This window comes from Lipotes vexillifer, unplaced genomic scaffold (genome assembly GCF_000442215.2).
Source record: "Lipotes vexillifer unplaced genomic scaffold, Lipotes_vexillifer_v1.1 scaffold3365, whole genome shotgun sequence".
NCBI lineage: Eukaryota > Metazoa > Chordata > Mammalia > Artiodactyla > Lipotidae > Lipotes > Lipotes vexillifer.
Genome location: NW_006780539.1, coordinates 107,723 through 134,906, shown reverse-complemented (window position 1 = coordinate 134,906; position 27,184 = coordinate 107,723). Strand labels below are relative to the sequence as shown.

General features: G+C 39.4%; 1 protein-coding gene across 1 annotated transcript; it reads left to right on the top strand.

Moving 5' to 3' along the window:
* Window positions 1–2,423: 2,423 nt before the first annotated feature.
* RNF14 (ring finger protein 14) lies at window positions 2,424–16,637 on the top strand. The gene is made up of 7 exons (XM_007453701.1): window positions 2,424–2,577; window positions 3,632–3,783; window positions 6,749–7,276; window positions 7,939–8,167; window positions 12,776–12,948; window positions 13,911–14,041; window positions 16,000–16,637. Exons 1-7 carry the CDS (start codon window positions 2,424–2,426, stop codon window positions 16,055–16,057), a joined length of 1,425 nt encoding a protein of 474 aa, XP_007453763.1. The 3' UTR covers window positions 16,058–16,637.
* Window positions 16,638–27,184: the final 10,547 nt, after the last annotated feature.

Below are 27,184 nucleotides of genomic sequence, written 5' to 3'. Positions count from 1 at the left end.
TAAGCCTGGCTGCTCATTAGAATCACGTCGAGAGCTTGGATAGCTACTGATACCTGATTGAATTGCTCTATGGTATAGCCTGAGTATTGGGATTTTAAAAGTAGCTTCTCAGGTGATTCTACCATGCAGACAAGGTAGAGAACACTAATCTAAAACCAGAAACTATAAATTCATCTCACCCCATTTATAATGTTTGAACAGGAAGAAACAAAAAGCTTAATTACATTATCACCATGTACTACACCTGGTAAAATTGTTTACAATTAAGTAATGTGAAAAGACAGTATAGTACATAGTAGTACTACTCAGTAAATGTAAATTAATCCTGAATTTCATTCTTAGCTTATTTGGGAGTCACACATCTGAGAATTTGGTTTTAAAGTTATGGTTTTATATCATATTTTTTGCATATAATATTAGGATGTTCATAGGATTCTCTAAAACCCATCTATGAACCACTCTCCCCTTCTCCTTCATTCCCAGTTAAGAAGCCTGGTAAAGCATTTAGAATAGGACTTAAAAGTGTGTGTGTGTGTGTGTGTGTGTGTGTGCGTGCTCGCTTTTATTGTTTTGTTTTTAAATATCCTGCTGTCATGCTTAAATTAACCTAATGTTGAGTGTCCCTGGCAGGATTAATTCATTAGCAGGCAAGAGGACAAACTGGAGGGGGATAGGAAGTGAAGGAATAGAGGAAGCAGAAGAGGAAAGGAAAAACAAAATCAAGAAAACCGCAGGAAGTCGTTTGTTATGGGAGCATGCTGTACTGTCCTCTCATATGACTTCGGTGTTTCTCCTCAGCTCCTCCTGGGGCTGAAGGCAGTCAGATAAGAAGGGCGCTCTTATTACTGGGGACATGCACATGTCCGTTCAACCACGTGCCTCAGGCTGACCTAGGAGAGTAATATGCAGCTGTAGATTAGGATTGACTGTGTGTTAGGATGTGTTTGATTTAAGTGATGGTAACGGAAATTCAGAATTTAAATTTGGAGAGGGTCCTAACACCATCTTTTGTATTTTTTTTCTGCAGTTGGCAGGATTTCTGTAGTATACCTAGTATGAGTTCCACATCTTGGCCTCTTATCCAGCTTCAGCAGTCTCATCTCCATCATCTGGAGAATAAATGAGATTTGCATGAGTTCCAAACTGAGCTGAAATACGGACTGCAATGCTAATATCCTTTTCTTCTGGTTGTTATTAACAGGTACTAACTGACCTCGAATAGAATATGTCACTGTGTCTTAGGGACACAGCTCAAGCAGAACTGTTATCATCTGCTGGAAAAACGTACTTTTTGAAAATGGAATCATTTTAAATGAATTTGTCTAAGTTTTGTAGTATCACCTTTTATAATGTGAAAAACCATGTCCTAACTTTTCAATTCTGTGCATTTCAGTTTAGAAAAATATTTCAGCCAAGAGGGAGCATATTTGCAAATGCAGTTATAGTCCAATATTTTAATTGATAGAATGGTAATTTTTGGTGGTTGTTTTATTAAAGTAATTTTCATAGATTCTCACTACATATTTTTTGCACATTTAAATTATCTGATAGTGTGGTGCATCTTTCAGTTGCTGTGATTAAAAAGCATTGTACAGTTTAATTGTAGCATATTTTCACTGTTGGTGTTACCTTAAAAAATGATAAATGTTACAATTGATTTGACAAAATTCATTATTGTTTCAAAAATTTAATGTTATTTTGCTACTTCCTCAGTTATCTGTCTTACGTAGTATCTGTCCCCGTAACATTCTCTAGAGTAGGGTGGTCTCAACTCGGAGCAATTTTCTTCCGCCTTCCCTGTGCAAGGGGGAGCTATTTGGCTGTGTCTGGCGATATTTGTGACTGTCACAACTCTTGAGGAAAAGGGGTGCTATTGGTATCTAGTAGGTTGAAGCCAGGGATGCTGATACACATCCTCTAACGCACAGGATAACCTCTCACAACAATTGTTTGTTCCAAAATGTCAGTAGCGCGGAGATTGAGAAAACCTGTCCTAGAGATTGCTGTGGATTTAAAAAATTCATTTATTTTTAAGCATATCAAGTATACTTTGACTACTTTTATGAGCAAGGCATTTTCCGAAGTTCAGTGGGCAAGTCAAACTAATTTGTGATTTTTTTGATTGTGCTTTTTTTCTTAAATCATACCTAACTGATAAAGTCAGCAATTAAAAGAACCACAACTGTCCTTTTTGGAAAAGGCTGTTACTGTTGCAGAGCTACTGGAATATTGGATATGCCTGTCATTTTTAGTTTGACAGAAAAGTGAGAATATTGATTAATTCTTTGCAGTTGTTTTTGAGGAACTTTCTTTTTGGGGGGTGTGCAGGGGGGCCGTGGACAGTGCCGCTAGACTTTTCCAAACTCTGCCTTTTCTGTTCTTAACTGACTTGAATGATTGTCTTCAGCTCCTCAGGAAATTAAATGTCGTCAGAAGACCGAGAAGCTCAGGAGGATGAATTGCTGGCCCTGGCGAGTATTTATGATGGAGATGAATTTAGAAAAGCAGAGTCTGTCCAAGGTGGAGAAACCAGGATCTATTTGGACTTACCACAAAATTTCAAGATATTTGTGAGCGGTTAGTTAATATTCTCTTAAACAGATTTTTCTAAATAAAGGTTATTCTCAGTGTCTTAGTGTACCCTAAATTATTTATCGTCTTGTGTTTATAGGCATTAGTGATATATGGTAGTATTACAGATTTAATGCCTCTTTCTCTTTTAATTGAAAATTGAGCTGGGGGTGAACAATGTTCAATTTGATTCTGCCTTTTTGATCACTGAATTAGGATATTATCCTACATATTTCATGCATCCTAATCGTCTTAACTAGCAGTTCTTAGCCATGAGTCATTGGCTGTTAAATAAGGATAAGAAAAGAGAAAATGAAATAATATATGTGAAAACACTTGGAAAGATTTAAAGTACCATGGCGGTTGTTAATACTATTTGGTTTCCAGAATCTTTTCAACCACCATAAACACATGACACCTGCTGCTACTCTGTGACCTTCTGCTTCAGAAAAAAGTTGAAAACTGGTACTTTTGATACCAATGTACCAGATGTCATCTGTGAACACTTTCTCAAAATGTTTCTACTATAAAGGCTTTGAGTAAACAAATTAAGTGTGATAACTGAAAATGAAACTTTGATTGTGAGAGTGTTGTGTGTTGTATCTTGCCCTCAAGAGATCCTTGTACTGGCACAAATTCTCCCAACTATGATTCATGGGTAGTTGGCACATGCTGGTCTAAGTAGGTCATGGCTCTTTGATAGAAATAAATGTCCTTTTCTCTAGATTGTGTCTTTAATCATCTACTGTAAACCAACAACAAAAGAAAACATTGTGTTATTACTTGTCGTTAGTGTTAGGAATTATACTCAAAAGTGTATACAAGAATAAGTTGTGTATCTTCATTTTAAATTTCATGATGCTTAGTAGATTTTTTTAAGGGCTTACAAGATTTTTTTTTTAAGGTGGCGGCTACGAAGTAACATTAGGGAATAGTAGGTGCTTTGGGGGAGGGTTTTTATCCCCTCAACTAAAGCATTACGTTTTTCTTGAGCACTGCTCAGTAACGGACACTCAAGTGTTGACCAACTGATCCTTTCTAATCTTTGTTTTTGGTTCAGGCAATTCAAATGAGTGTCTCCAGAATAGTGGCTTTGAATACGCCATTTGCTTTCTGCCTCCACTTGTGCTGAACTTTGAACTGCCACCAGATTATCCATCCTCCGCCCCACCTTCATTCACACTTAGTGGCAAATGGCTGTCACCAACTCAGGTTAGACCCGAAACTTAATTTCTCCTATCCATCTTTAGAAACTTAAAAATCATCTTTAATTGAACACTACCTTGATGATCTTGAATTCAGTGCATGAAGAACAAATGGGTTTGATTTTGTAATTTTTTTTCCCTTGCCTTCATGAATTGTAATGTTAATAACTTGAAAATGTTTGGTGTTTTAGAAAAGAATGGCGTAATTAGAATGATTAATCATTTTGAATTGCAGTAGGAGTAATTTTTAATCAAGTATATTGTTTCTCTCTTTGTCTTGTTATTTTCCTATTTAATCTGTATTGTAATGGATACTATAAGGTCCTCCTCATTTTCCTTAGATGTTGGTATTGCTTTTTATTTTTTTTAGTTTCTTATCCATTCCTTAAATGAAAGATTTAATTGTAGTTAGGAGGACTAAAATTGAGCTAATGTAGTTATAATAAATATTTCCTAAGAAAACGTAAGAGTGCTTTTATTTTTAAAAGTCTGTAAATTAATAACAGAGTTGTTGACTACTCTCACATAGGTGTGAATGCACACAAATAGAAATGTGTATGATTCCTGTAGATATCTCATTAAGGCTTGAGATCTTATATTATGATCTTCATTTCCTCTGGGTTGTATATCTTTTTCTAGGAACAACTTTAACTCTTGATTGAGACATAAATATGGCTTGAAGCTAATATAATGTATTCTGGGATAGACAATGGATCAGTAGCAGTTATTTTTCTAGAAGTCATGATGAAGATTGATAGGCTGATGTATTAAGACAAAAGCTGTCAGAGTTACTTGACCTCAAGGAACAGCTGTCAGTTTTTCCTTTTTGATCATGTAATTTTCATTCCCACCCCTGCTCATCACCAGTCTAATCTTTAGATGAGAGTGCTTTTGTAAAATTGAACTTAGAGTTTAAAAACAAAATTAAACTTTAAAAGAGAATAATACATGTAGAATAAAAAGGAATTTTACCTTACATTTTAATATCTGTGTCAGAGGCAACACATGCAAGACAGTGGATGATTTGCCCAAGAATATCAGAGATGTTTGACATTTAGATCACTGAGAGTTGACTGAATTATCTAGATATTTATAGTCCCATTTCTCTAGAGAGCTCTTGATACTTTATGTCCATGCATGTTTGCACATATACAGTTTCAGATTCCAGCCAAATAGCATCTACTTAATGCTGGCTTTTAGGGTGTGGGGAGAAGAGGGTTACTCATTATTTTGTGTTACACACACACAGCTAAAATTACAGTAGGGTTCCCTATCAGATTTCTGTCCTCCTTCCTTCAATTCTTGATTGTTACTGGGCCCTGATTCCTTGGCATCATGAATTTCACCTGTTGATAGTGAAGTTGATTCATGGACCTGTCCCTCACTGAATTTGGTTGGTAGATAGAAGTGGGTTTAGTTTTCTAGTATTTTCCATTATTCCTCTTCCAATATATATACACAATCTCTCTCATGCTCTTCTCTTTCTTCCTCCCATATTCCTCACATTTATGTACATCCCAGATGCCTCTTTTGAGAAGGGACTAGAGAAGAAAAGAGGATGGAGGAGAAGGGCTTCTTCACCGGGCTCGGTAGCTCAAACAATACTCACGAACAAGCCTCCCCTTTTAGTATTTATTACATTTTAAAGATTTCATCAGGTTTCTGGTTGATCATATAAGCATATTCATGCAAATGTATAAAAGCATTAGTTGTCCAATCTTGAAGTAGTCAGTAAGTGTTCAGTTTTGTGCCTGTATAGGGTTTAGTGAATAGCACTACGCAGCGTAAGGAAGAGAGAATGTGGTCCTTTTTCACTTGGTATTCAAATTTACAAAATTTATTTACATCTGGAAGGCTTATCTTTTGATGTTTACCTTAAAAAGAAAAGCTGCTTATGATTCCTGAGCTCTACTTTAAAATATTTTACATTTCTAATGGAAAATCTTCTTATAGTTGCCTTTCAAATTGAACAGACCAGTTTTTTTTGTTTTTTGGGTTTTTTTTTTGCGGTACATGGGCCTCTCACTGTCGTGGCCTCTCCCGTTGTGGAGCACAGGCTCCAGACGCGCAGGCTCAGCAGCCATGGCTCACGGGCCTAGCTGCTCCGCGGCATGTGGGATCTTCCCGGACTGGGGCATGAACCTGTGTCCCCTGCCTCGGCAGGCGGGCTCTCAACCTCTGCGCCACCAGGGAAGCCCGTGAACAGACCAGTTTTAAGGAGGGAAAGTCAAAAAAGTTTAAACTTTGGTTGCTTAGGTTAGGAAATGTGAGCTTTGCCTATGGCAGCCAAACCATGTTAAGGGCTTATAATCATGTCTGGGTTCAATATCAGCCTGCCTCCCTCTATTAGCCAGGATCTGGTGTAAGCCCAGCCTGCTTAGTTAAAATCAGCTTGTAAATCTGAATACCAAGGACTCTGAGGTTAGATTCTGTTAGTGATTCTTTCGCACGAGGTGGCTTCTTGATACAACTGAAAGAATTAATTTTAAGGTTTGGATGGTATTTTTTTTTTTTGGGTGGTATTTTTAAACTGTTCTTTTCCTAATCATTATTGTAGGGTACCTACAGGGCTAGGACTCTAGAAATAGTTCGTTTTAGAACTAGATCTCTTCTCCCACACGAGGTAGCAATACTAACGTGAAGAAAAATAAAGAACAGAAAAAGTCCCCCATTGCAGTGGCGCGTATGTAAACCTAGTTCTGCATCTGGTAGAGTCTTGCTGTTTCTCTTGTTTTAACGATACTTCTTTTAGCTTCTGACCTTGTGTTCTACTGTGGCTCGTGTTGCTGAATAGTTTAAGAAGTGCTTCGATAAGAACACTGATGCTGTTGTGCAGCACAGTTTATCACAGAAGGGAAAAATCATGTTAGGAAGTAGAAAACCCCGACTTAAAAAGATTTCAAGGGAAATCAGGAGTTGACAGCATCGTCATCTTTCCAAACTTACCAGCATCCTCATGTGTTCTCCCCTAGCTGTCTGCTCTCTGCAAGCACTTAGACAACCTGTGGGAAGAACACCGCGGCAGCGTGGTCCTGTTTGCCTGGATGCAGTTTCTTAAAGAAGAGACCTTAGCGTATCTGAATATTGTCTCTCCTTTTGAACTCAAGATGGGTTCTCAGAAAAAAGTTCAGAGGAGGATGGCTCAAGCTTCTTCCAACACAGAGCTAGATTTTGGAGGAGCTGCTGGATCTGATGTAGACCAAGCGGAAGTTGTGGACGAGAGAGCCGTGCAGGATGTGGAATCGTTGTCCAGTCTGATCCAGGAAATCTTGGACTTCGATCAGGCTCAACAGATAAAATGCTTTAATAGTAAATTGTTCCTGTGCAATATCTGCTTCTGTGAGAAGCTGGGTAGTGAGTGCATGTACTTCTTGGAGTGCAGGCATGTGTACTGCAAAGCCTGTCTCAAGGACTACTTTGAAATCCAGATCAGAGATGGCCAAGTTCAATGCCTCAACTGCCCAGAGCCCAAGTGCCCTTCAGTGGCCACTCCTGGTCAGGTAACTCTTTTACTCTGCTGACAGCTGCCCCCTAATTCTCTCTCACAAAGGGAGACAAGTTCTCAGGAACTTCTTGATAGGGCTCATCAGGGCAGTCTGAGGCCTGGGAGCCAGCCCACAAGTTGTTTCATTGTATCCATCAAGAATGCCATGATCAAAAAAAAAAAAAAAATGCCATGATCTTAGTTTAAGCAAATGTAAATGCTTCCTTTGCTGGCTTTGGAATGGGTGGTCCTCCGCAGGGATGAGCAGTTAAAAAAGTAAAGTAATTCTGGTGATTTACTCTGTATCTGCGTGGTGGGGGAAGTACTACCCTGTCTTTATGTGACCTTGGGATCTGGAGGGGTTATCTCTTAGAGTAGTTAACCAAATGTTTTACAGACTTTTAAAGACAGCCTGCTTGGTTTCCTTTTTTTTTTCAGTCAACCCCATTAAGGCATAAATGTACTCATTTAAAGTGTACCGTCTGCTTAGTTTTGATACCTGTAGACCCATGTAACCACCATCTCAGTCAAGATGTAGACCTTCCCTACTTGGTTTGATTTTGAAGGGGGAGTTTTAGTTTATGTGCCTCTGGTTTACACGAGCTTCCTAAGGATCTCCTCAGGGTCAGAACTGGTTGGGAAATCATCAGACCTATGATGTTTTATATTTCCCTCCAGGTCAAAGAGCTAGTGGAAGCAGAGTTATTTGCCCGTTATGACCGCCTTCTCCTCCAGTCTACCTTGGACCTGATGGCAGATGTGGTGTACTGCCCCCGCCCATCCTGCCAGCTGCCTGTGATGCAGGAGCCTGGCTGCACGATGGGCATCTGTTCCAGCTGCAATTTTGCCTTCTGTACTTTATGCAGATTGACCTACCATGGGGTTTCTCCATGTAAGGTGACTGCAGGTAGGTTGTAACTGTGTGAACTCAGTCTCCCAGCGCTCCACTCGCACCACCCCACCCCACCCCCACCCCCAATAAAAAGAGACATCACTTCAATTCTTCAGTTTGGAAGAATTGTGTTCTTCTGTGTTTGTTCAACACATACGTTTGAGTCAGTTACTGTCCTAGGTTCTGGGGATACAGCAGTGACCAAATGCCCTCATGGAACTTACATTCTAATGGGGGAGATAGGCAAACAAAATAAATAAGAATATTCGATGGTGGTAAATGCTGAAGAGGGAAAAAAAATAAAGCAGGGGCAGGCTATGAAGTGTTCTGAAGGGGAAGGGGCTTCGGATTTTATTTGGAAAAACCAGGGGAGGCCTCACTGGCAAAGTGGTTTGAGTAAAGACTTGAAGGAAGTAAGGAAGCAAGCCACGCAGATATTGGGGGGAGCATTCCAGGGAAGGAATGATAGGGTAATTTCTGTCTATGAATATGGAATAATGTAGATCCTGGTCGGCAGATGCAGAGCATCTAAGCTATCGCTCTTGTTTCCACGGTACACATGTTTGATCAGTCACTAAGTGCTTCCTCAGTGAGCCCAGGGAGGCCTCAGAATCTTCCTCAACACAGTGCTTCAGAAGGCCACCCTCTATTGAGGTAGTCACAGGAGGTAAAACCTGTTAGCCATTTCTGATCTAGATTAAAGTTTGAGGAATCAGGCCCTGGACATCAATTTGACTAGACTTTGGTGACTTAGTCTTTCTCAAACTAAAAGGGCTGATGATGATAGCTACTTCATAAGGTTATTGTAAGTTTGAAATGACCTATTGTAGTGCTACTTAAAGTTGTTATACTGGTCTGTGACAAGGTAAATACAGAAATTGAGAGTCAGTGTTTGAAACTTTAATAACGATTTTGCTATCGCTATTCACTGACTAAATTTTATGGCAGTCAAATCTAATAAAAATTTAGGCTTATATTTTTTGTCTTTTTACCCTCATTTTTCTAATAATTCATTTGATTATATTTTGCAAAAGTACTGGTCCTTGACAGAGTGAGGGAAAAAAACTGGTACTTAACCATAGTTTGAGAATGGGCCAATGTATGGAAAATGCAAAATGGTAACTATTTTTTTTTTTTTAGTTTGTGTATTTATTTATTTATTTAAATTATTGAAATATAGTTGATTTTAAATGTGTTAATTTCTGCTGCACAGCAAAGTGATTAAGTTATACATATGTATACATTCTTTTTTATATTCTTTTCCATTATGGTTTATCACAGGATATTGAATATAGTTCCCTGTGCTATACAGTGGGACCTTGTTATTTATCCATTCTATATAAATATAATAGTTTGCATCTGCTAACCCCAATCTCCCAATCCATCTCTCCCCCAGGCCCCCTCCCCCTTGGCAACCACAAGTCTGTTTTGTATGTCTGTGAGTCCGTTTTTGTTTTGTAGATAGGTTCATTTGTGTCATATTTTAGATTCCACATGTAAGTGATATTTTATGGTATTTGTCTTTATGACTTAGTTCACTTAGTATGATAATCTCTAAGTCCATCCATGTTGCTGCAAATGGCCTTATTTCATTCTTTTTTATGGCTGAGTAATATTCTGTTGTATCTATATACATACCACATCTTTATCCATTCCTCTGGCGATGGACATTTAGGTTGTTTCCATGTCTTGGCTATTGTAAATAGTGCTGCTGTGAACATAGGTATCTTTTTGAATTATAGTTTTGTCTGGATACATGCCCAGGAGTGGGATTGCTAGATCATATGGCAACTCTTTTAGTTTTTTGAGGAATCTCCATACAGTTTTCCATAGTGGCTACACCAATTTACATTCCCACCAACAATGTAGGGAGGTTCCCTTTTCTCCACACCCGCTCCAGCATTTGTTATTTGTAGACTTGTTTGTTATTTTGTTGGGTTTTTTTTGGCCTTGATGTGTGGCATGTGGGATCTTGGTTCCCTGGCCAGGGATTGATCCCGTGCCCCCTGCATTGGGAGCATGGAGCCTTAACCACTGGACTGCCAGGGAACTCCCCTGTAGACTCTTTTTTTCTTTTAAAGTTTAGTTTTTATTTTTATTTATTTATTTATTTTTATAAATTTATTTATTTATTATTTATTTTTGGCTGTGTTGGGTCTTTGTTGCTGCACATGGGCTTTCTCTAGTTGTGGCGAGCGGGGGCTACCCTTGGTCGCGGTGCACGGGCTTCTCATTGCAGTGGCTTCTCTTGTTGCAGAGCATGGGCTCTAGGGCGCGCGGAGCTTCAGTAGTTGAGGCTCACGGACTCTAGAGCAGAGGCTCAGTAGTTGTGGCACGTGGGCTTAGTTGCTCTGCGTCATGTGGGATCTTCCCAGACCAGGGCTTGAACCCGTGTCCCCTGCATTGGCAGGCGGATTCTTAACCACTGTGCCACCAGGGAAGTCCTCCCCTGTAGACTTTTTAGTGATGGCCATTCTGACTGGTGTGAGGTGGTACCTCATCGTAGTTTTGATTTGCATTTCTCTAATAGTTAGCAGTGATGAGCCTCTTTTTATATGTCTTTCAGTTATCTGGATGTCTTCTTTGAAGAAATGGCTATTTAGTTGTTTTGCCCATTTTTCCATTGAGTTGTTTGTTTGTTTTTTGTTGAGTTGTATGAGCTGTTTGTATATTTTGGAAATTTAGACCTTGTCGGTTACATCATTTGCAGATGTTTTTGCCCAGCCTATAGGTTGTCTTGTCATTTTGTTTATGGTTTCCTTTGCTGCACAGAAGCTTGTAAGTTAGATTAGGTCACATTTGTTTATTTTTGCTTTTATTTCTATTGCCTTGGTCAGGAAATGTTTTGCCTATGTTCTCTTCTAGAGGCTTTATGGTGTTATGTCTTATATTTAAGTCTTAAACCACAAAATGGTAACTAGTAATGCCAGTATTACTATAGTTATTAATTGTTAGCAGAGTGTCATTATCTCTAAGAAAGGACCCTGAGAGGAGAATGAGTAAATACAGTACTTCCAGTTGCCTATTGCAGAGTCTTGTAGTGGTTATAGGCAGATGGGATGGAGAACTCACCAGAATATAATGTTAGCCTTTACTTTAGACTTCTGTATCCTTATCATTGAGAGGCTGAAGTACATTTCAGGTGTTTCACAGTGTTTGGGGAAGAAATCAAAGATAGGCTTGGGGGCTTCAGCAAAATTACGAATCTCTTTCTCAGTCTCTATATCTATATATTTGATATTACCATACAAAATATATGATATACTAATAATTTTATTATTTTGAGGACATTAGAGCTGTAACCTTTGTCCTTAAGATGTCTAGGAACACAAAAACGCTTTGAATTAGTAGAGGAGATAAAAGTGCCAGGATAAAAAAATACATGTCTGCTACAGCTAAGTTGAAGTGATGGAGTCATGGGAATGAACAACACAGAGAAAGGATTCACAAGTGAAGCAAAAGTGCAGATAGAATTCTGCCCCTGAAGATGTCCACTGCATTTAGAGGGAAGATGTCCACCTCTAAATAATGTGAGGAAAGTAAATTAATAACATAGCTAGAACATTGTTGAGAGAGGTCTTTAGTTAATTGTGTTGAAAAATTAAGGTAATAGAATTGTGAGCAAAAGCCTTGTCTACAACTAAAGCCTTTGGAAATGGCTGCCCATTCCATTTGAGTTAAGTGATAAAGCAGTAGAAACCAGACTGAAGAGTATTAAGGGGAAAAGTTGACAGGAGGGACTTTTCATTTCCTGTGGGTGGTAAACTTTATTCACTGGCTTCTTTTTATGTACAGAATTGGACAGCTGGTCTTTGCCCTGATGCTTTTGTTTAATTTGGTAGGCCTGTTGTTATCAAATGGTGAACGATGCTGATTTAGTAGAAAATCAGCGTCTGTTTCAACCTTTGTGTCATTTCGATAAGTCAGTCTTAAACTGTACTACTAGTTGTACTAGTTGCACAAAAATATCAACAGTAATAAGTTAAAAGCAAAGGAAGAAGATAAGCTGTTATTCTGTCACCTTTAACAAGTCCAGCTTTTCTACTTGGAGGATTCCTGTCTGTTCTTTGTCTTTCATGCATGTGTAATTTTTACCTAGTTACAACCTAAATATGCTTTTTTCTGAATTCCATAATGAGTATTTTTTTTTTTTTTTTTTTTTCTGTGATACGTGGGCCTCTCACTGTTGTGGCCTCTCCCGTTGTGGAGCACAGGCTCCGGATGCGCAGGCCCAGCGGCCGTGGCTCACGGGCCCAGCCGCTCTGCGGCATGTGGGATCTTCCCGGGCCGGGGCACGACCCCGCGTCCCCTGCATCGGCAGGCGGAGTCTCAACCACTGCGCCACCAGGGAAGCCCCATAATGAGTATTTTAAGTGAGTTGTAGCCATCCTAATTAAAGTTTTAATAACTAAATATTATATCTTAAGTGGCTCCACACATAATTATTCCCTTGGACATTTAATTTGTTTGCCATTTTTATATGTAACTTTACTTTGGATTAATTCCTTATGATAAAATCCCAGGAATAGCATTACTGAGTAGTCAAAGGTTATGGCCAATTTTAATGGTTTTTAATCAGCATTACAAGTTGTATAAAAGTTAATTTTCCATTTCACTTTCTAGAGAAATTAATGGACTTACGAAATGAGTACCTGCAAGCAGATGAGGCCAATAAAAGATTTTTGGAACAGAGGTATGGTAAGAGGGTGATTCAGAAGGCACTGGAAGAGATGGAAAGTAAGGAGTGGCTAGAAAAGAACTCAAAGAGCTGCCCATGTTGTGGGACTCCCATCGAGGTAAAGGTTTGGGGACAGACATGGAGGCAAACCTAATTGCAAGCATATTACAATTTCCTCAAGAAGCCTTTTAATTTTGTGACTAATTAAGAAAACACATTTTGGTATTTATTAAGCTTTCTTAACTTGGAAGATGTAAATTTACTACTAAATATTGTTATTGACCTAAAATGTATGTAGACTTCCCATTTCAAAGTGCTTTCATACGGTGACAGTTGTTCTTATATAACCTTAAAATTGAGTGGGTTATAAAGAGGCCATACTCGAGCTACAGTCAACTCTTAACTCATCTACGTGACTAAAAAAAGAATCAAACCTGACTTCTCCTCCGAACTATATACCCTGGAATTTACTAGCTGTTTTACAGGTGCCCGCTTATGAAATGGAGACATCTGAGTCAAGATAGATAGATTACATCTACTGCTTCTTGACAAAATCTTAATATGTTTCAAAATTGAAATATGTCTTTGCATTTGATTCTGTTGTTCCAGTCCATCATATCTGAGCTGACCCTTGTGGTGATGCCCCAGTTACTCCATTAAGGAAACTGGCCTTCTATTTAACCACTTCTGACATGCCTCAGCTCTTATAGAATGGGGGACTTGGTACCAAATGTTTACTTAGATTTATGTAAAAAGTTTAAATCCCACATATTAAATCCAAACATTTTAATATTAATCTAACTATATGTTTCACTTATACATGTTTGGTTTGTATTTACTGTTTATCAGAAGAGGTTTTGCTAAGTATCTAATTGTAGGAACACCTGCTAAGTATTTTCTGTATTTTACTTGTAAGGCAAAAGAGTTAGGCATTCATAGTTATCATTGTGTGTTACCTGTGTATCTCCACCCTGCATTAGAAAAGGGAGAAGACAAGGAGAATGTTGTACCAAATCATTTTGTCACGTGCATTTCTCTTTTGCTTTTGTAGCCTTGATATTTTTCTGTCTTTCCCACCAGAAATTAGATGGATGTAACAAGATGACATGTACTGGCTGTATGCAGTATTTCTGCTGGATTTGCATGGGTTCTCTCTCCAGAGCAAACCCTTATAAACATTTCACTGATCCTGCTTCCGCATGTTTTAACAGGTACGTACACACAGAGCTCCTAGTCTCAGCAGTTTTGGGTACTTGGTTTGCGGACCATAAGCCCAGAAAGTTTTACTTCAGTACTTTGCTTATTTAGAGAATTCTCATATATTTTCCCCCATGAATGAATTTTCTTGAAAATGAGTTTTATGATGAAAATATACTATCTGGGGATTTTCTTTTATTTATTATCCTCCTCAACTTTTTTAGTGAAAATTTTGAAACATACAGAAAGGATAGGACTGTGATTAATAGGATACCTTCCACCAAAATGAGCAATTGGTAATATTTTGCCATATTTGTTTTCTAAATTTATTGCTGAACTACTTGACCCTAAGTTGGAAATATGATGCTTCATGTCTATATGGTTTTTTTTCTTTAATTAATTTATTTATTTTTGGCTCGTTAGGTCTTCGTTTCTGTGCGCAGGCTTTCTGTAGTTGCAGTGAGCAGGGACTACTCTTGGTTGCGGTGCGCGGGCTTCTCATTGCGGTGGCTTCTCTTGTTGCAGAGTACAGGCTCTAGGCTCATATGCCTCAGTAGTTGTGGCGCGTGGGCTCAGTAGTTGTGGCTCACGGGCTCTAGAGCTCAGGCCCAGTAGATGTGGCACACAGGCTTAGTTTCTCCGCGGCATGTGGGATCTTACTGGACCAAGGCTCAAACCTGTGTCCCCTGCATCGGCAGGTGGATTCTTAACCACTGTGCCACCAGGGAAGTCCCTCTATATGCTTTCACATGTCTTTCCTAAGATAAGAAAAGTCTTCTATATAACAACAGTACTGCAAAAAATTTAACAACAATGGCATACTATCATATAATAAAATATTTAAGACTTATCAACTATCCCTAAAAATATCTCTTGAAGCTGTTTTATTATACCAGGATCTAATCAAGTTCAATCACTTTATTTGGTTCTGTCTCTTTAGTTTCTTAATGGAGAAAAGTTTTGCCCACCTTCTTTTTGTTTGTTTGCTTGTTTGTGTTGAGGGGAACATCGACTTTTTGAGGAGTCCAGGCTGTTGTCCTGTATAACTTCTTACCTTCTGGAGTTTTGTTTCTCCATGGTACCTTTGAGTTTGTTTCTCTGTCCTCTCTCTTTCCCGTAAAGTGGAAGTTAGCTCTAGACTGGAGTTTGACTAGATTTAGAGTAACATTTTTGACAAGAATACTTAGTAAGGGGTGATGTACTTCATGTTGTACCACATCAGATCCATAATGTCAGGCTGTCTCACTGTTAGTATGATGCTCAGTTCTATCATTTGTTCCACTGTAAAGGTAAGGTTTCTCTTTTTGTTATTAGTAAGTGATCTGTGGGGTGATTCCTTGGCACAGTGTGAATATCTTGTTCTCCACCAGCTCCAATTTCAGCATCAGCTGATAATCTTTGTTAATAGACATCTGTGGAATACCTACAATCAATCATTGGTGTTATGAAACTATAAGATAAGTTGAAGAAACAGGCTCTTCCCATGAACCATTGGAAATATAGTGTTGAAAATTGCATGAATTTTAAGTAACATAAGGGGAGGAAAACAAATTGGCAACTGAAAAATATTCTATAGATGGAGAGTGCAAGGACAGTGAAGATGGAGAGGATGGAGTGATTAGCGTGTAATAAAGTTATAGTGTTTTGAAGGAGTTCAGCTTCTAGACTACCTGAATTTTCCAGTCTTGGCTTATTCCACATATTGTACACATTTAGTATGAGTTTAGTGGTACCCATCTCCCATTATTGTTTATGCTTGGTCCTAGAGAGTTGTCTGGATCCTTAAAAGGCCTGTTCCTATAAACTTTAAGGGACCCGTATTTCAGCCCTCCCCAGTGGAATGATTAAAGGAGAGGAAAAGATATACAAAGATGTTATCAGAAGAGTACAGAAAGTATATTTGAGAAAAGGAAAGGAATTATATTCAGTTTCTATCAGGTGTATTAAAATGTACCTTATTTTATGCTTCCAGGTTGTTCCATGTTGTGGATGTTAATGGAGATATTTGGGAAGATGAGGTTGAAGACTAGTTAACTTCTGCTGCTCAAGATACGGAAGTGGAATGGTTTGCCCTAACCTTCTGTCAAGTATACAGAGTGACTTCACAGGATATTTAGGGTACCATTGATTCCCTCTTCCTATGTAGAAGATATGGAAGAACAAGTTTGATATTTTCATGTGGTACTACTGATTAAGGCACATTCAGACATTTTTCATTGCAACATGATTGAGGAAATATTAAGCCAAAGGTTCCGAAAATGAAAACTAGAAAATATTAGTATTACAATGTGCCCAAAGCTTTAAGTAGTTAAAAATTAAATATTTATTTTCTTCTCCAAGCTTTAGGTAAGGAGAGAGGGGTCAAGAGTTAAACTTATAGTCCTTTTTATCTCTGAGAAACGTCCCTCTAAGACATTCTGTGGGAGCTCCCTCAGTAGTACTGCTTACAACTGGGGTGGGTAGAAGCCTTATTAAAATTGTACCGAAAGCCTGATGTTATTTACTCCATGTTACATTCTTTCCAACCTGAATTTCTGCTAAATTTTCTTTGGAGGAAGCCCTTTACTCTATAACTGATTGGATGGCCCAGTGTCATTTTGATCTGATTTTCAGAATAGAAATTTATAGATAATTTTTAAAATATTTTTCATACCACAAACACTGTGGGTCACCTGATTTATTTATTAGTGGTCTATAGTCCACTGGTTTTGAGCCAAGTCTAGAATTTATTGATACTGGCTCAGAAGAATTTCAGCCCTATTCAACTTTCCAGTTTTTTCTAGGCAGTAGAGCCTAGATTCAGAACGACTTGTCTTCTGTTCTGCATTCTTCCTGTTGACTCTTGCCCTGCTTTTCATTGGTAAGGACAATTTTAATATTAGCTCCAGCAGCTCATATTTCTATTTCCTCTGCTGGGATAGGAGAAAGCCTAATATGTTCCCAAGCCGAACAAGCTGAACTTTTTTTTTTTTTTTTTTTGCGGTACACGGGCCTTTCACTGTTGTGGCCTCTCCCATTGCGGAGCACAGGCTCCGGACACGCAGGCTCAGCGGCCATGGCTCACGGGCCCAGCCGCTCCGCGGCATGTGGGATCTTCCCGGACCGGGGCATGAACCTGTGTCCCCTGCATCGGCAGGCGGACTCTCAACCACTGCGCCACCAGGGAAGCCCGCAAGCTGAACTTTAATTATCTGCGTTTTGAGCACTGTACCACCATAGTTCCAGTCCTAACTTTCTAAATTCTTTTTAAAGGGCTTCTCTAATGAGCTATGGAAATTTGTCTTCCTATCCTTTTTTTTTTTTTTTTTTTTTTTTAGCAACAGCGCTGTTTCAGGGGATAATTTTGGCTTGATACCTAGATCCTTGTTTCTGGGTTTTGCTGGCTTTTTGAAAAATTGTCTTTCCTTGTGGTTTGGTGAGTGGCTTGGTAGCAAAATAAGATTTTTGGAAAAAAAGGACAGAGGAATTCATCTGCAGCTGTGAACATGTTCTTTTTTCATACCTTGTCATTGAAAATTGGTGAATCACTTTTAACCATTTTAAGTGTGTGTATCCAAAGAGCACGGACTGTTTCTGGATTGTCAATGAGGATGCTTAATCTTAAAAATAAAAATTATTTAAAAATTGTCTTATAATTAAAGCAGAGTTGCTGCTCTGTGTTCTGTCACCAAGGCAACTGATCACACTTAAAAACTATATGGTATATAACACATATTCTTAAAATGAGCAGAAGAAAGTCATAGTACAGTGCCTCCGCTTGTGACTGAACTTAGATTTTAGGACCCATATTTTGTTTGAACTACATGGACTTCGAGTCAGCACATTTAATATAAGAACGAAAGTTAACTTAAAGAATAAGTTGAAGATAAGAAATGGAAATTAAAACAACTAATTATACAGTACATACTTGAGAAGAGTGCTTCTTCTCAGTGACTGGATAGGAGTTCAATTCATCTTTCACTACTAGCCACTCAGAAGCTCTTTATTAGTTCATGGGCTAGTTGATGTTGCTAGAGATTATTTTATTTTAGGCTGTTGTACATTATGTTGATGTATTGGAAGTAGGAAAGAAGCCTTAGTTTCGTGAAACAAATGGCGTGGTTTTTCTCCATGATTTTAAAAAACACGTGGGCTTCGCTGGTGGCACAGTGGTTAAGAATCCGCCTGCCAATGCAGGGGACATGGGTTTGAGCCTTGGTCCGGGAAGATCCCACATGCCACGGAGCAACTAAGCCCATGAGCCACAACTACTGAGCCTGCAGCCTAGAGCCCGCGAGCCACAACTTCTGAGCCCACTCATCACAACTACTGAAGCCCATGCACCTAGAGCCCATGCTCTGCAACAAGAGAAGCCACCGCAATGAGAAGCCCGCACACCGCAACAAAGAGTAGCCCCCGCTCGCCGCAACTAGAGAAAGATTGTGCGCAGCAACGAAGACCCAATGCAGCCAAAAATAAATAAAATAAATAAATAAATAAATAACACAACAGGTCGTTAGTCTTAAAGATTTGTTTGTTCAACTGAGTGTTTCTTCCTTAGGTACAAAATCTTCACCCCTTAATTTTCACAAAGACAGTAGGGCTTATTTTTGAGGCATGAGTTACGAGCTAATTTTAAGATGGTATAGTTTTGGGTAGAGTACTTCTGTCTCTGAGTAAAATGGAAGATTGAGGTAACCCCTTATATGACCTGTGAAATAAATAGGTTTGTGGAATGTTGGTATTATCAAGAAAGTATATGAGAGAACAAAGAGTTTTCTGTATCTAGCTTCATTTCATGAAGGCCTTTTTTTCCCCCCAGCATTTAAAATTATTGTTTTATTTTAAAATTAACTTATTTTTGCCAATCTGTTAGGGCAAAATGGCACACAATTAAAAAATTTTTTGCACACATTAATTACTAATGAGTATAATTTTTGGAAATTTGAAATTTCATTTTATGAATTGCTGTTAATTTCCTTTGTTTTTTTTTTTTTAAGTTATTTATTTTTGGCTGTGTTGGGTCTTCGTTGCTGCGCTTGGGCTTTCTCTAGTTGTGGCGATCGGGGGCTACTCTTCGTTGCGGTGTGTGGGCTTCTCATTGCAGTGACTTCTCGTTGCGGAGCACAGGCTCTAGGCGCGGGCTTCGGTAGTTGTGGCACGTAGGCTCAGTAGTTGTGACTTGCGGGCTCTAGAGTGCAGGCTTAGTAGTTGTGGCGCATGGGCTTAGCTGTTATGCGGCATGTGAGATCTTCCTGCACCAGGGCTCGAACCCGTGTCCCCTGCATTGGCAGGCGGATTCTTAACCACTGTGCCACCAGGGAAGTCCCTGAAATTCTTTTTTGGTTGAGGTCTTTTTGTAGCTTTGAATCAGGTTTTTTTGAGAACACTGGCTGTCTCTGGAGTTTTAGGCTGTGTGCCTGTTATGGTCATTTTTCTGCTCAGCTTCATGAGGAAATCATTAAACACTGGACAAGTTGATTGGACTTGTGGGTCATCTGGACTCATGGAGGCTCTGCACTAGTGTGAGAGGATTAGCCTGCCACCTCAGCTAAATACTGAATCCAACGAGTGAGCATCTAGTGGCTACATCCCTTCCTGTTGAGGAGATGGGTAAGGGAGAAAACACTTGGCAGCCGTACTCCCAGACCTATAGCATTGTCAGCAAAGTCATTTTTTAGTACTAGAGGGTTCTCGTTTACATTAGAATTTCATTAATATACTTACTACTTTTTTGTTCATAGAAAAAAAATTGGAGTTAATCAAATATGATAATCATAAAGCCATTCATGTGGTTGCCTGCTTTAGAAGGGAATTTTAAAATTTTGACTGGAATTTTGGAGGGCCCACCAAGTATTAATTTTATCATAAGCACCACCAGCAGGTGGCAACAGTTCCCATGTTATAAATGCAATACCTGGTTATGACAGGAGTAGTACTTTGTTATAGAAGCAGGTTTATTTCTGGGATTTTAATTTTCCTCATTGTGTTTCATTATAGTCTGTTACACACCTTGGTAGGTAGAATAGCATCAAATGAGACAAGCAAGGCAGGAATAGCAGTATTACCAAAAACTGTAAGGCCACTTAAAACTATTTGAACCATAGGTGACATCCAATTGTGATGTGACATTAAAGTGTCACTCCTGATAGTAGCACTTGCCTGCAACCACTGAAGTAAAGAAATTAAGTTATAGCTGAAGCTGCTAAGTAAGACAAGGAATTGTAACACTGTGGTGCCCTCTCATACTGGTAAGAGTAGCCAAATAGTCTGTTCCCTGAACTTTGGCTCATTAAAAAAAACATCGGCCTGCAGACCAGTTTGAGAGTTTGTGGTCAGAAAGCTGTTTATGGTAATATCAACTTTGAGCACCCATAGTCTAGTCTTTGCACAATTATTCAGGTAGCCCAAAGACTTACCACTCCAAGTAGTCTCATACTTCTCAGAGCCAGGGGTTGCTTTGGAGAATATTGTGCACATTGAAAATTTAGTGAGATTCTGATGCCACAGTTGGTAAGTATAAACTCAGCACAGTTATTTCTTTTCCTTGGCTCTTTTTTATTTTTTTCATTGAATCAGCAAACTAAACTAATATTAATATAACCTAAATGCATATAAATTTAAAAGGTGATTGTGTATCTTATTTTCAATCCCGTTCCACTTCTTGTAACCTATTGTGTTTCCTAGTATTCATTTACTCATTTAACGAATATTTATTGAACACCTCACAGTGGGCCTTACTATTTTTCTAGGTGCTGAGAATGTAACAATGATTAAAGCAGGTATAAATCTCCCTGCCCTTGTAGAACTTAAATTCTGGTGGAAGGAGACAGACGCTAAGCAAATCATATGGTTTATCAGAAAATAAACACCACAGAGAGAAGTTGGGAGAAGGAATAGGGTGTTAGGGGAAGCAGAGTGATGTTGGAATCTTAAAGAGTGGAGAGGAGTTCATCAACATACCACTTGAACAAAGGCTTGGCAGTGTGGGAGTGAACCTTGTGGACACCTGTGAGAAGAGAGTTGAGGCAGAGGGAACAGCAGGGGCAAAGGCCCTTGGGATAGGAGCATGTCAGAGGGCTCCAGGAACAGTGTGGTAGCCAGTAAGGACTTAAGCAGGCTGAGGAAGGGAGAATTTTAAGAGGTGGGATGGGAGTGGGTGGTGCTACAGACTGCATAGGGCCTTGGGTGAACTTTGGCTTCTACTCTGCGATGGGAGCCTTCGGAGGACTTTGAGCAAAGTGTGATAGGGTCTGACTTAACGTTTCAGGGGAGCAGGGTGAGCAGGGACAGAAACAGACCAATTAGGAGACTACTGCAGTGACTCAGGTGAGAAGTACACATGGCTTGGACAAGTGTACCAGCACTTGGAGTCTTGACAAATGTTCAGATTCTGTACTTCCTTGAAGATAAAACTAATAGGATTTGCTGATAGATTGGATATACAATGTGAGAAGGTGAGGCATCAGAGTCGATTTCTAGGTCTTTTTGAATAGTTGAGATGAAGAAACCTATAGGTAGCAGAGGTTTGCCAGTGAAGATCAGGACTTGAGTCGTGGACAGATGAGTTTGAGATGTCTGATAGTTATTTCAGTGGAGATGTTCGGTAGGCAGTTGGATATTCTAGTCCAGTGTTCAAGGGAGAGATTCGGGCTGGAGATGTAAATATGGGAGTCAATGTATAGATTGTTTTTAAAGCCATGAGACTGGATGAAATTACCAAGAGAGTGAGTTTTAAGAGAGAAGAGGTCCAAAGACTGAGCCCTGGGACACTGCAAATGCTAAGAATTCAGGGTGATGAGGAGGAACCAGCAAAGGAGACTGAGAGTGTCCAGTAAGGTAAGAAAACCAGCACAGTGTGATGTCCATCTGTGTCATCTGTGTCCATCTGTGTCAGATGACACAGTGGAAGCCATGTCAAATCTGAAGGAAGGAGGGGTCGGCTCTGTCAGGTACTGCAAATGGATCAAGTAATATGAGCTCTGAGCACTGACTTGGCAATCAGTGTAGAGGTCATTGGTGGCCTTGACGTGTGCTGTTTCACTGGAGGGGAGGTGAAAATCTGGAGTGTGTTTGAGAAAGAATAGGGTATCTTCACAATAAAAAAAGCTGAACAAACTGAAAATCAACTTTTCTTCGATCCATCAGAGAACTGAGGTCACAGGGCAAACTTCCACAAAAACTAGAAAGACAGGAAAATGCAGAAAATACAGATCAGCTCACCCAAAGTCAAAGTTGCTTGAGGCAATAATTAGGACTTAAATGAATTGCTAGGGGGCTGAGTGTGGATTCATTTGAGAGTTTAAAACTCTGGGGAGCAATTTGTAACAAGCATCAAATAAATTATTACAACTTAAAACAAGAACAACAACTCCTGGGAGCTTTCCTTGGGCACCCCCCCACCGCAGGCTTCTGTGAGTTTTACCTCCAGGAGCTGGATCATGTTCCCACTATGAAGATGGCAGAGGAGTCCCCTCTTGGGGGAACGGGTGGCCCGGGCCGGGGGTGGGGGTGGGGGTGGGGTGGCAGGAGTAACCATTTGGAAATATACCCAGAGCTTTGTTTCCACGGCAGAAGCCTGCCCTCAAGGAAAATTACTTTGCTGGAGTCTTCTGTGATCTAGGGGAAGGGCATTTGGATGGTGTGAGCCCTCTCTAGCCTTCCTTGCTCACGTAAGTAGGGAGGAAAAAAAGGCTAAGGAACTTCTGTAGGTCTCAGCCCAGAGATTCTAGCCCAGTAAAATAAAGCAGATTTAACCATAAGATTATAGAATGCTTCTCCCTAATACTATACCATCTATAGGGCTCCAGTGTTATAACAGTGGATTACAGCTCTTGAAAGAGGTGCAAGACACAGCCTCTATTTTAAGGAGTTTCTAGGGAAACCCAAAGACAACAGGGGAGACAAAAACAAAAGACACTGAAGAAAATTGAAGCATCTGACACCTACAGGAGACATTAAAACACAGCCTAGCTGCTAGCCAGATAAACATAAAACCTCACATTAATGGCGTATTTATCTCAGTTTCTATTACCCAGTACCTCGTGTCCAACTTTCAATAAAAAATTACAAGAATGCTAAGAGGCGGAAAAAAATAATCTGAAGAGATAAAGCAAGCATCAGAACCAAACTCAGACATGGCAGAGATTTTCGAGTTATCATAATGGGAATTTAAAATAACCCAGGTTAATATGATAAGGTCTCAGAAAAAGTGGACAACATGCAAGAACAGATGAGTAAGCAAAAGAAACTCTAAGAATTGAAAGAAATGCTAGAAATAAAAACATTGTAACAGAAATGAATGCTTTTGATGGGCTCATCAGTAGACTGAACACAGCTGAGAAAAGAATCTTGCACTTGAAGATATGTCAATATCTTAAAATGTCCCAAACTGAAATTTAAAGAGAAAAAGGAATGAAAGAAAAATAGGTACAGAATATCTAAGAACTGTGAGAACTGCAAAAGGTGTGTAACGTGCATAATGGGAATACCAGAATAAAGAGGGAACTGGGGGAGAGAGATTGGAGCCGGAGTATAGGTAATTCCAGAAATTTTGCTTATTGAAAAGGGTATCAGAGAATGAAGCTATTATAGGAGGGGACAAACAGGGTAAAACGTTTTGTTTTTAAAGCTTGCTTTGTATTCTGATGGGGTGATCCAGGAAAGAAGGAGTTTGATGCTGTAGGTGCGAGAGGAGAGTCTTGCTGGAGCAATGCCCTCAAGGAGGCAAGAGAAGATGGGATCTAGTGCACAGAGGGACTGGTCAAGGAACAAGTGACAGGAAAAGGGCAAACAGTGAGGGCAGGGCTGGCAGGCGGGTGTATGTGATGGTGGGAACTTGTGGAAGTTCTTTCCTGATGGCTTCTATTTTCAAGGTCATCAGCTCAGAGAAGAACTGGAGGAAAAGGGATTAGAGTCTTGAGACATTATGAACCGAATGGACTAGGGGAAAATAGTTGGTGTTAAGGGTACCCTTGAGATCCAAATTACTATGTTGTTTTATTTACCCATTATTTCATAACCCAGGATTCTATCACAATATGTCTTACTGGAAACTTATGCATGCTTCACTAGCATCTCATCACAGTAGGGATTTTAGTTCCCAGGAAGGAGGCATCAGAAACTATCCCAGAGAGGGATAGAGAATCAGGATTGCTACTTTATATTGGAGTGTCAGGGAAGATCTCTCTGATAAATGACATTTGAGCAAAGACCTGAGGAAGTAAGGGAGCAAGCCATAGATAGGGGCGGGTAGATAGTGGGCTAGACTCTTGTATCCATCTGTTCTTTATAAACAGACGTATTTAATAGGAGAGGTGACACCCATTTATGTCAACATGCTGCTTGTTTTTTTAATAAAAACAATGTAATGAAAATTTAAGCACATTCCATCCACCCTTCCTGAAATACAACTCCATGTATACTTAATGTTACCATTTCCTTTTTGAGTGTCACACTCGGGGTTTTACAGATAGATTCAATTTGTTCCACTTAGCTGTATTTATTTATTTTTTAAAAATTTTGTTGGAGTATAGTTGATTTACAATGTTGTGTTTCAGGTGTGTAGCAAAGTGATTCAGTTTTATCAATACATATACATATCTTCATTCTTCTTCAGATGCTTTTCCCATATAGGTTATAGAATATTGAGTAGAGTTCCCTGTGCTATGTAGTAGGTCCTTGTTAGTTATCTATTTTATATATAGTAGTGTGTGTATGTTAATCCCAAGCTCCTAATTTATCCCTCCCCCCAACATTTCTCCTTTGATAATATAATAATGTTTGGTTTTGAAATCTGTGAGTCTGTTTCTGTTTTGTAAATAAGTTCATTTATATCATTTTTAAAAATTAGATTCCACATATGAGTGATATCCTGATATTTGTCTTTCTCTGACTTACTTCACTTAGTATGACAATCTCTAGGTCCATCCATGTTGCTGCAAAATGGCATTATTTTGTTCTTTTTTATGGCTGAGTAATATTCCATTGTATATATGTAACACATCTTCTTTATCCATTCCTGTCGATGGACATTTAGGTTGCTTCCATGTCTTGGCCATTGTAAATAGTGCTGCAATGAATACTGGGGAGCATGTATCTTTTCGAATTATGGTTTTCTCGATATTATGCCCAGGAGTGGGACTCCTGGATCATATGGTAGTTCTATTTTTAGTTTAAGGAAACTCCATACTGTTCTTTATAGTGGTTGTACCAATTGACATTCCCACCAACAGTGTAGGAGGGTTCTCTTTTCTCCACACCATCTCCAGCATTTATTGCTTGTACTTTTTTTTTAAATTAGTTTTATTTATTTTTGGCTGCGTTGGGTCTTTGTTGCTGTGCGTGGGCTTTCTCTAGTTGCAGTGAGCAGGGGCTACTCTTCGTGTGGTGTGCGGGCTTCTCATTGCGGTGGCTTCTCTTGTTGCGGAGCACGGGCTCTAGGGTCGCGGGCTTCAGTAGTTGTGGCTCGTGGGCTCAGTAGTTGTGGCTCACAGGCTCTAGAGCTCAGGCTCAGTAGTTGTGGCGCACGGGCTTAGTTGCTCTGCGGCATGTGGGATCTTCCCAGACCAGAGCTCGAACCCGTATCCCCTGCATTGGCAGGCAGAGTCTTAACCACTGCGCCAACAGGGAAGTCCTGTTTGTAGACTTTTTGATGATGACCATTCTGACTGGTGTGAGGTGATATTGTAGTTTTGATTTGCATTTCTCTGATAATTAGTGGTGGTGAGCATCTTTACATGTGCTTTTTGGCCATCTGTATGTCTTCTTTCACTTAGCTGTATTTAATATTTCTTTATTGATCAAACTGTCACAACCTGACCAATAGGCATCTCATTAAACAGGCTGCTTTGTCCTCTCAGTACTGCCTCAGACATTTTTTGAAAGCATCCTTGTTTTCTGGGAACAAGATATTCCAGGCCCACTGTGATCCCTGCCCCAAAACATATAATTTCTCCTCTCCAAGAAGCCCTGAGTGGTATCAGAGGCCCAGTCTGGCCCAGGAGAATATATCCCACTTGATCTGCATAAGAGCTGGTTGTAGCAGGACGACACAGCTGTTGGGCCACTGGGGAAACTGGCCTGGGAAAGACAGATCTTTTTTTTTTTTAATCATTATTATTATTTTAATTTTTATTGGTGTATAGGTGATTTAATGTTGTTACTTCCTGCTGTACAGTGAAGTGAATCAGTTATATACATATATCCACTCTTTTTAAGATTCTTTTTCCATGACAGATCTTTTTAAGGTCCTGAGTTCATACAGACATCTCCAGTTTAGCTGTCATCACTAAATCCTTTCATTTCGTTCTAATATGATTTTTTTCCTATTAACATATGTACTTAAAATGTAATCCCTTCTTTACCGGATAAACAAAATGTGGTATATCCATACAATGGAATATTCTTCACCAATAAGAAGGAATGGACTGCTTGCTACATGTCATATGGGTAAGCCTCAAAAACATTATGCTTAGTGAAAGAAGCCAGATCCAAAAGATATCTGCTGAATGATTCCATTTATATATGAAATGTCCAGCAAAGGTAAATCTATAGGGACAAAGTAGATGAGTGGTCACCTGGGCTGGGGTAGGAGTAGGGAGCTTTGGGGATGATAGAGAGGGACTGTGGTGAGGAATTGTACAACTCCATAAACTTAATAAAAATCATTGAATTTATATTTAAAACAGGTGAATTCTATGGGAATGTAAATTATCTTAATACAGTTCTTAAAAAAGTAAACCCTTCTTTCAACTTCTCCTTGTACTGCAGTTGGTTATGTTGACCCAAGATGTTCCATTATATTGACTTTTTTAACTAAAAAAAACCCTTAAACCTGTTTTCCATACCTTGCAGTTGATACATCCCTCCTGGTCACAAATCTGCCTTATTCTATTTAACAGTCATGGATGCCAAGTAGAGCCAGAATCGGATAATTTATTGCTCATCTGTTCATTCCTACCATTTTTTCACACAGGCACTTCATTTTTAGGAACTATTTTGATTATTTTCCCCTCTGGTGATTGAAGAAGATCAACAGTTGCTATGATTGTGACCTTCCTGCCGAGCTGCTGTGAGGAGTGAGTATGAAGCTTTGCTCGCTAGCTATTCTCAAAATACATAAATATCAACCCAAACCAGCTTCTGACCTTTGGGGGTGGAAGTCCATAAACAACACA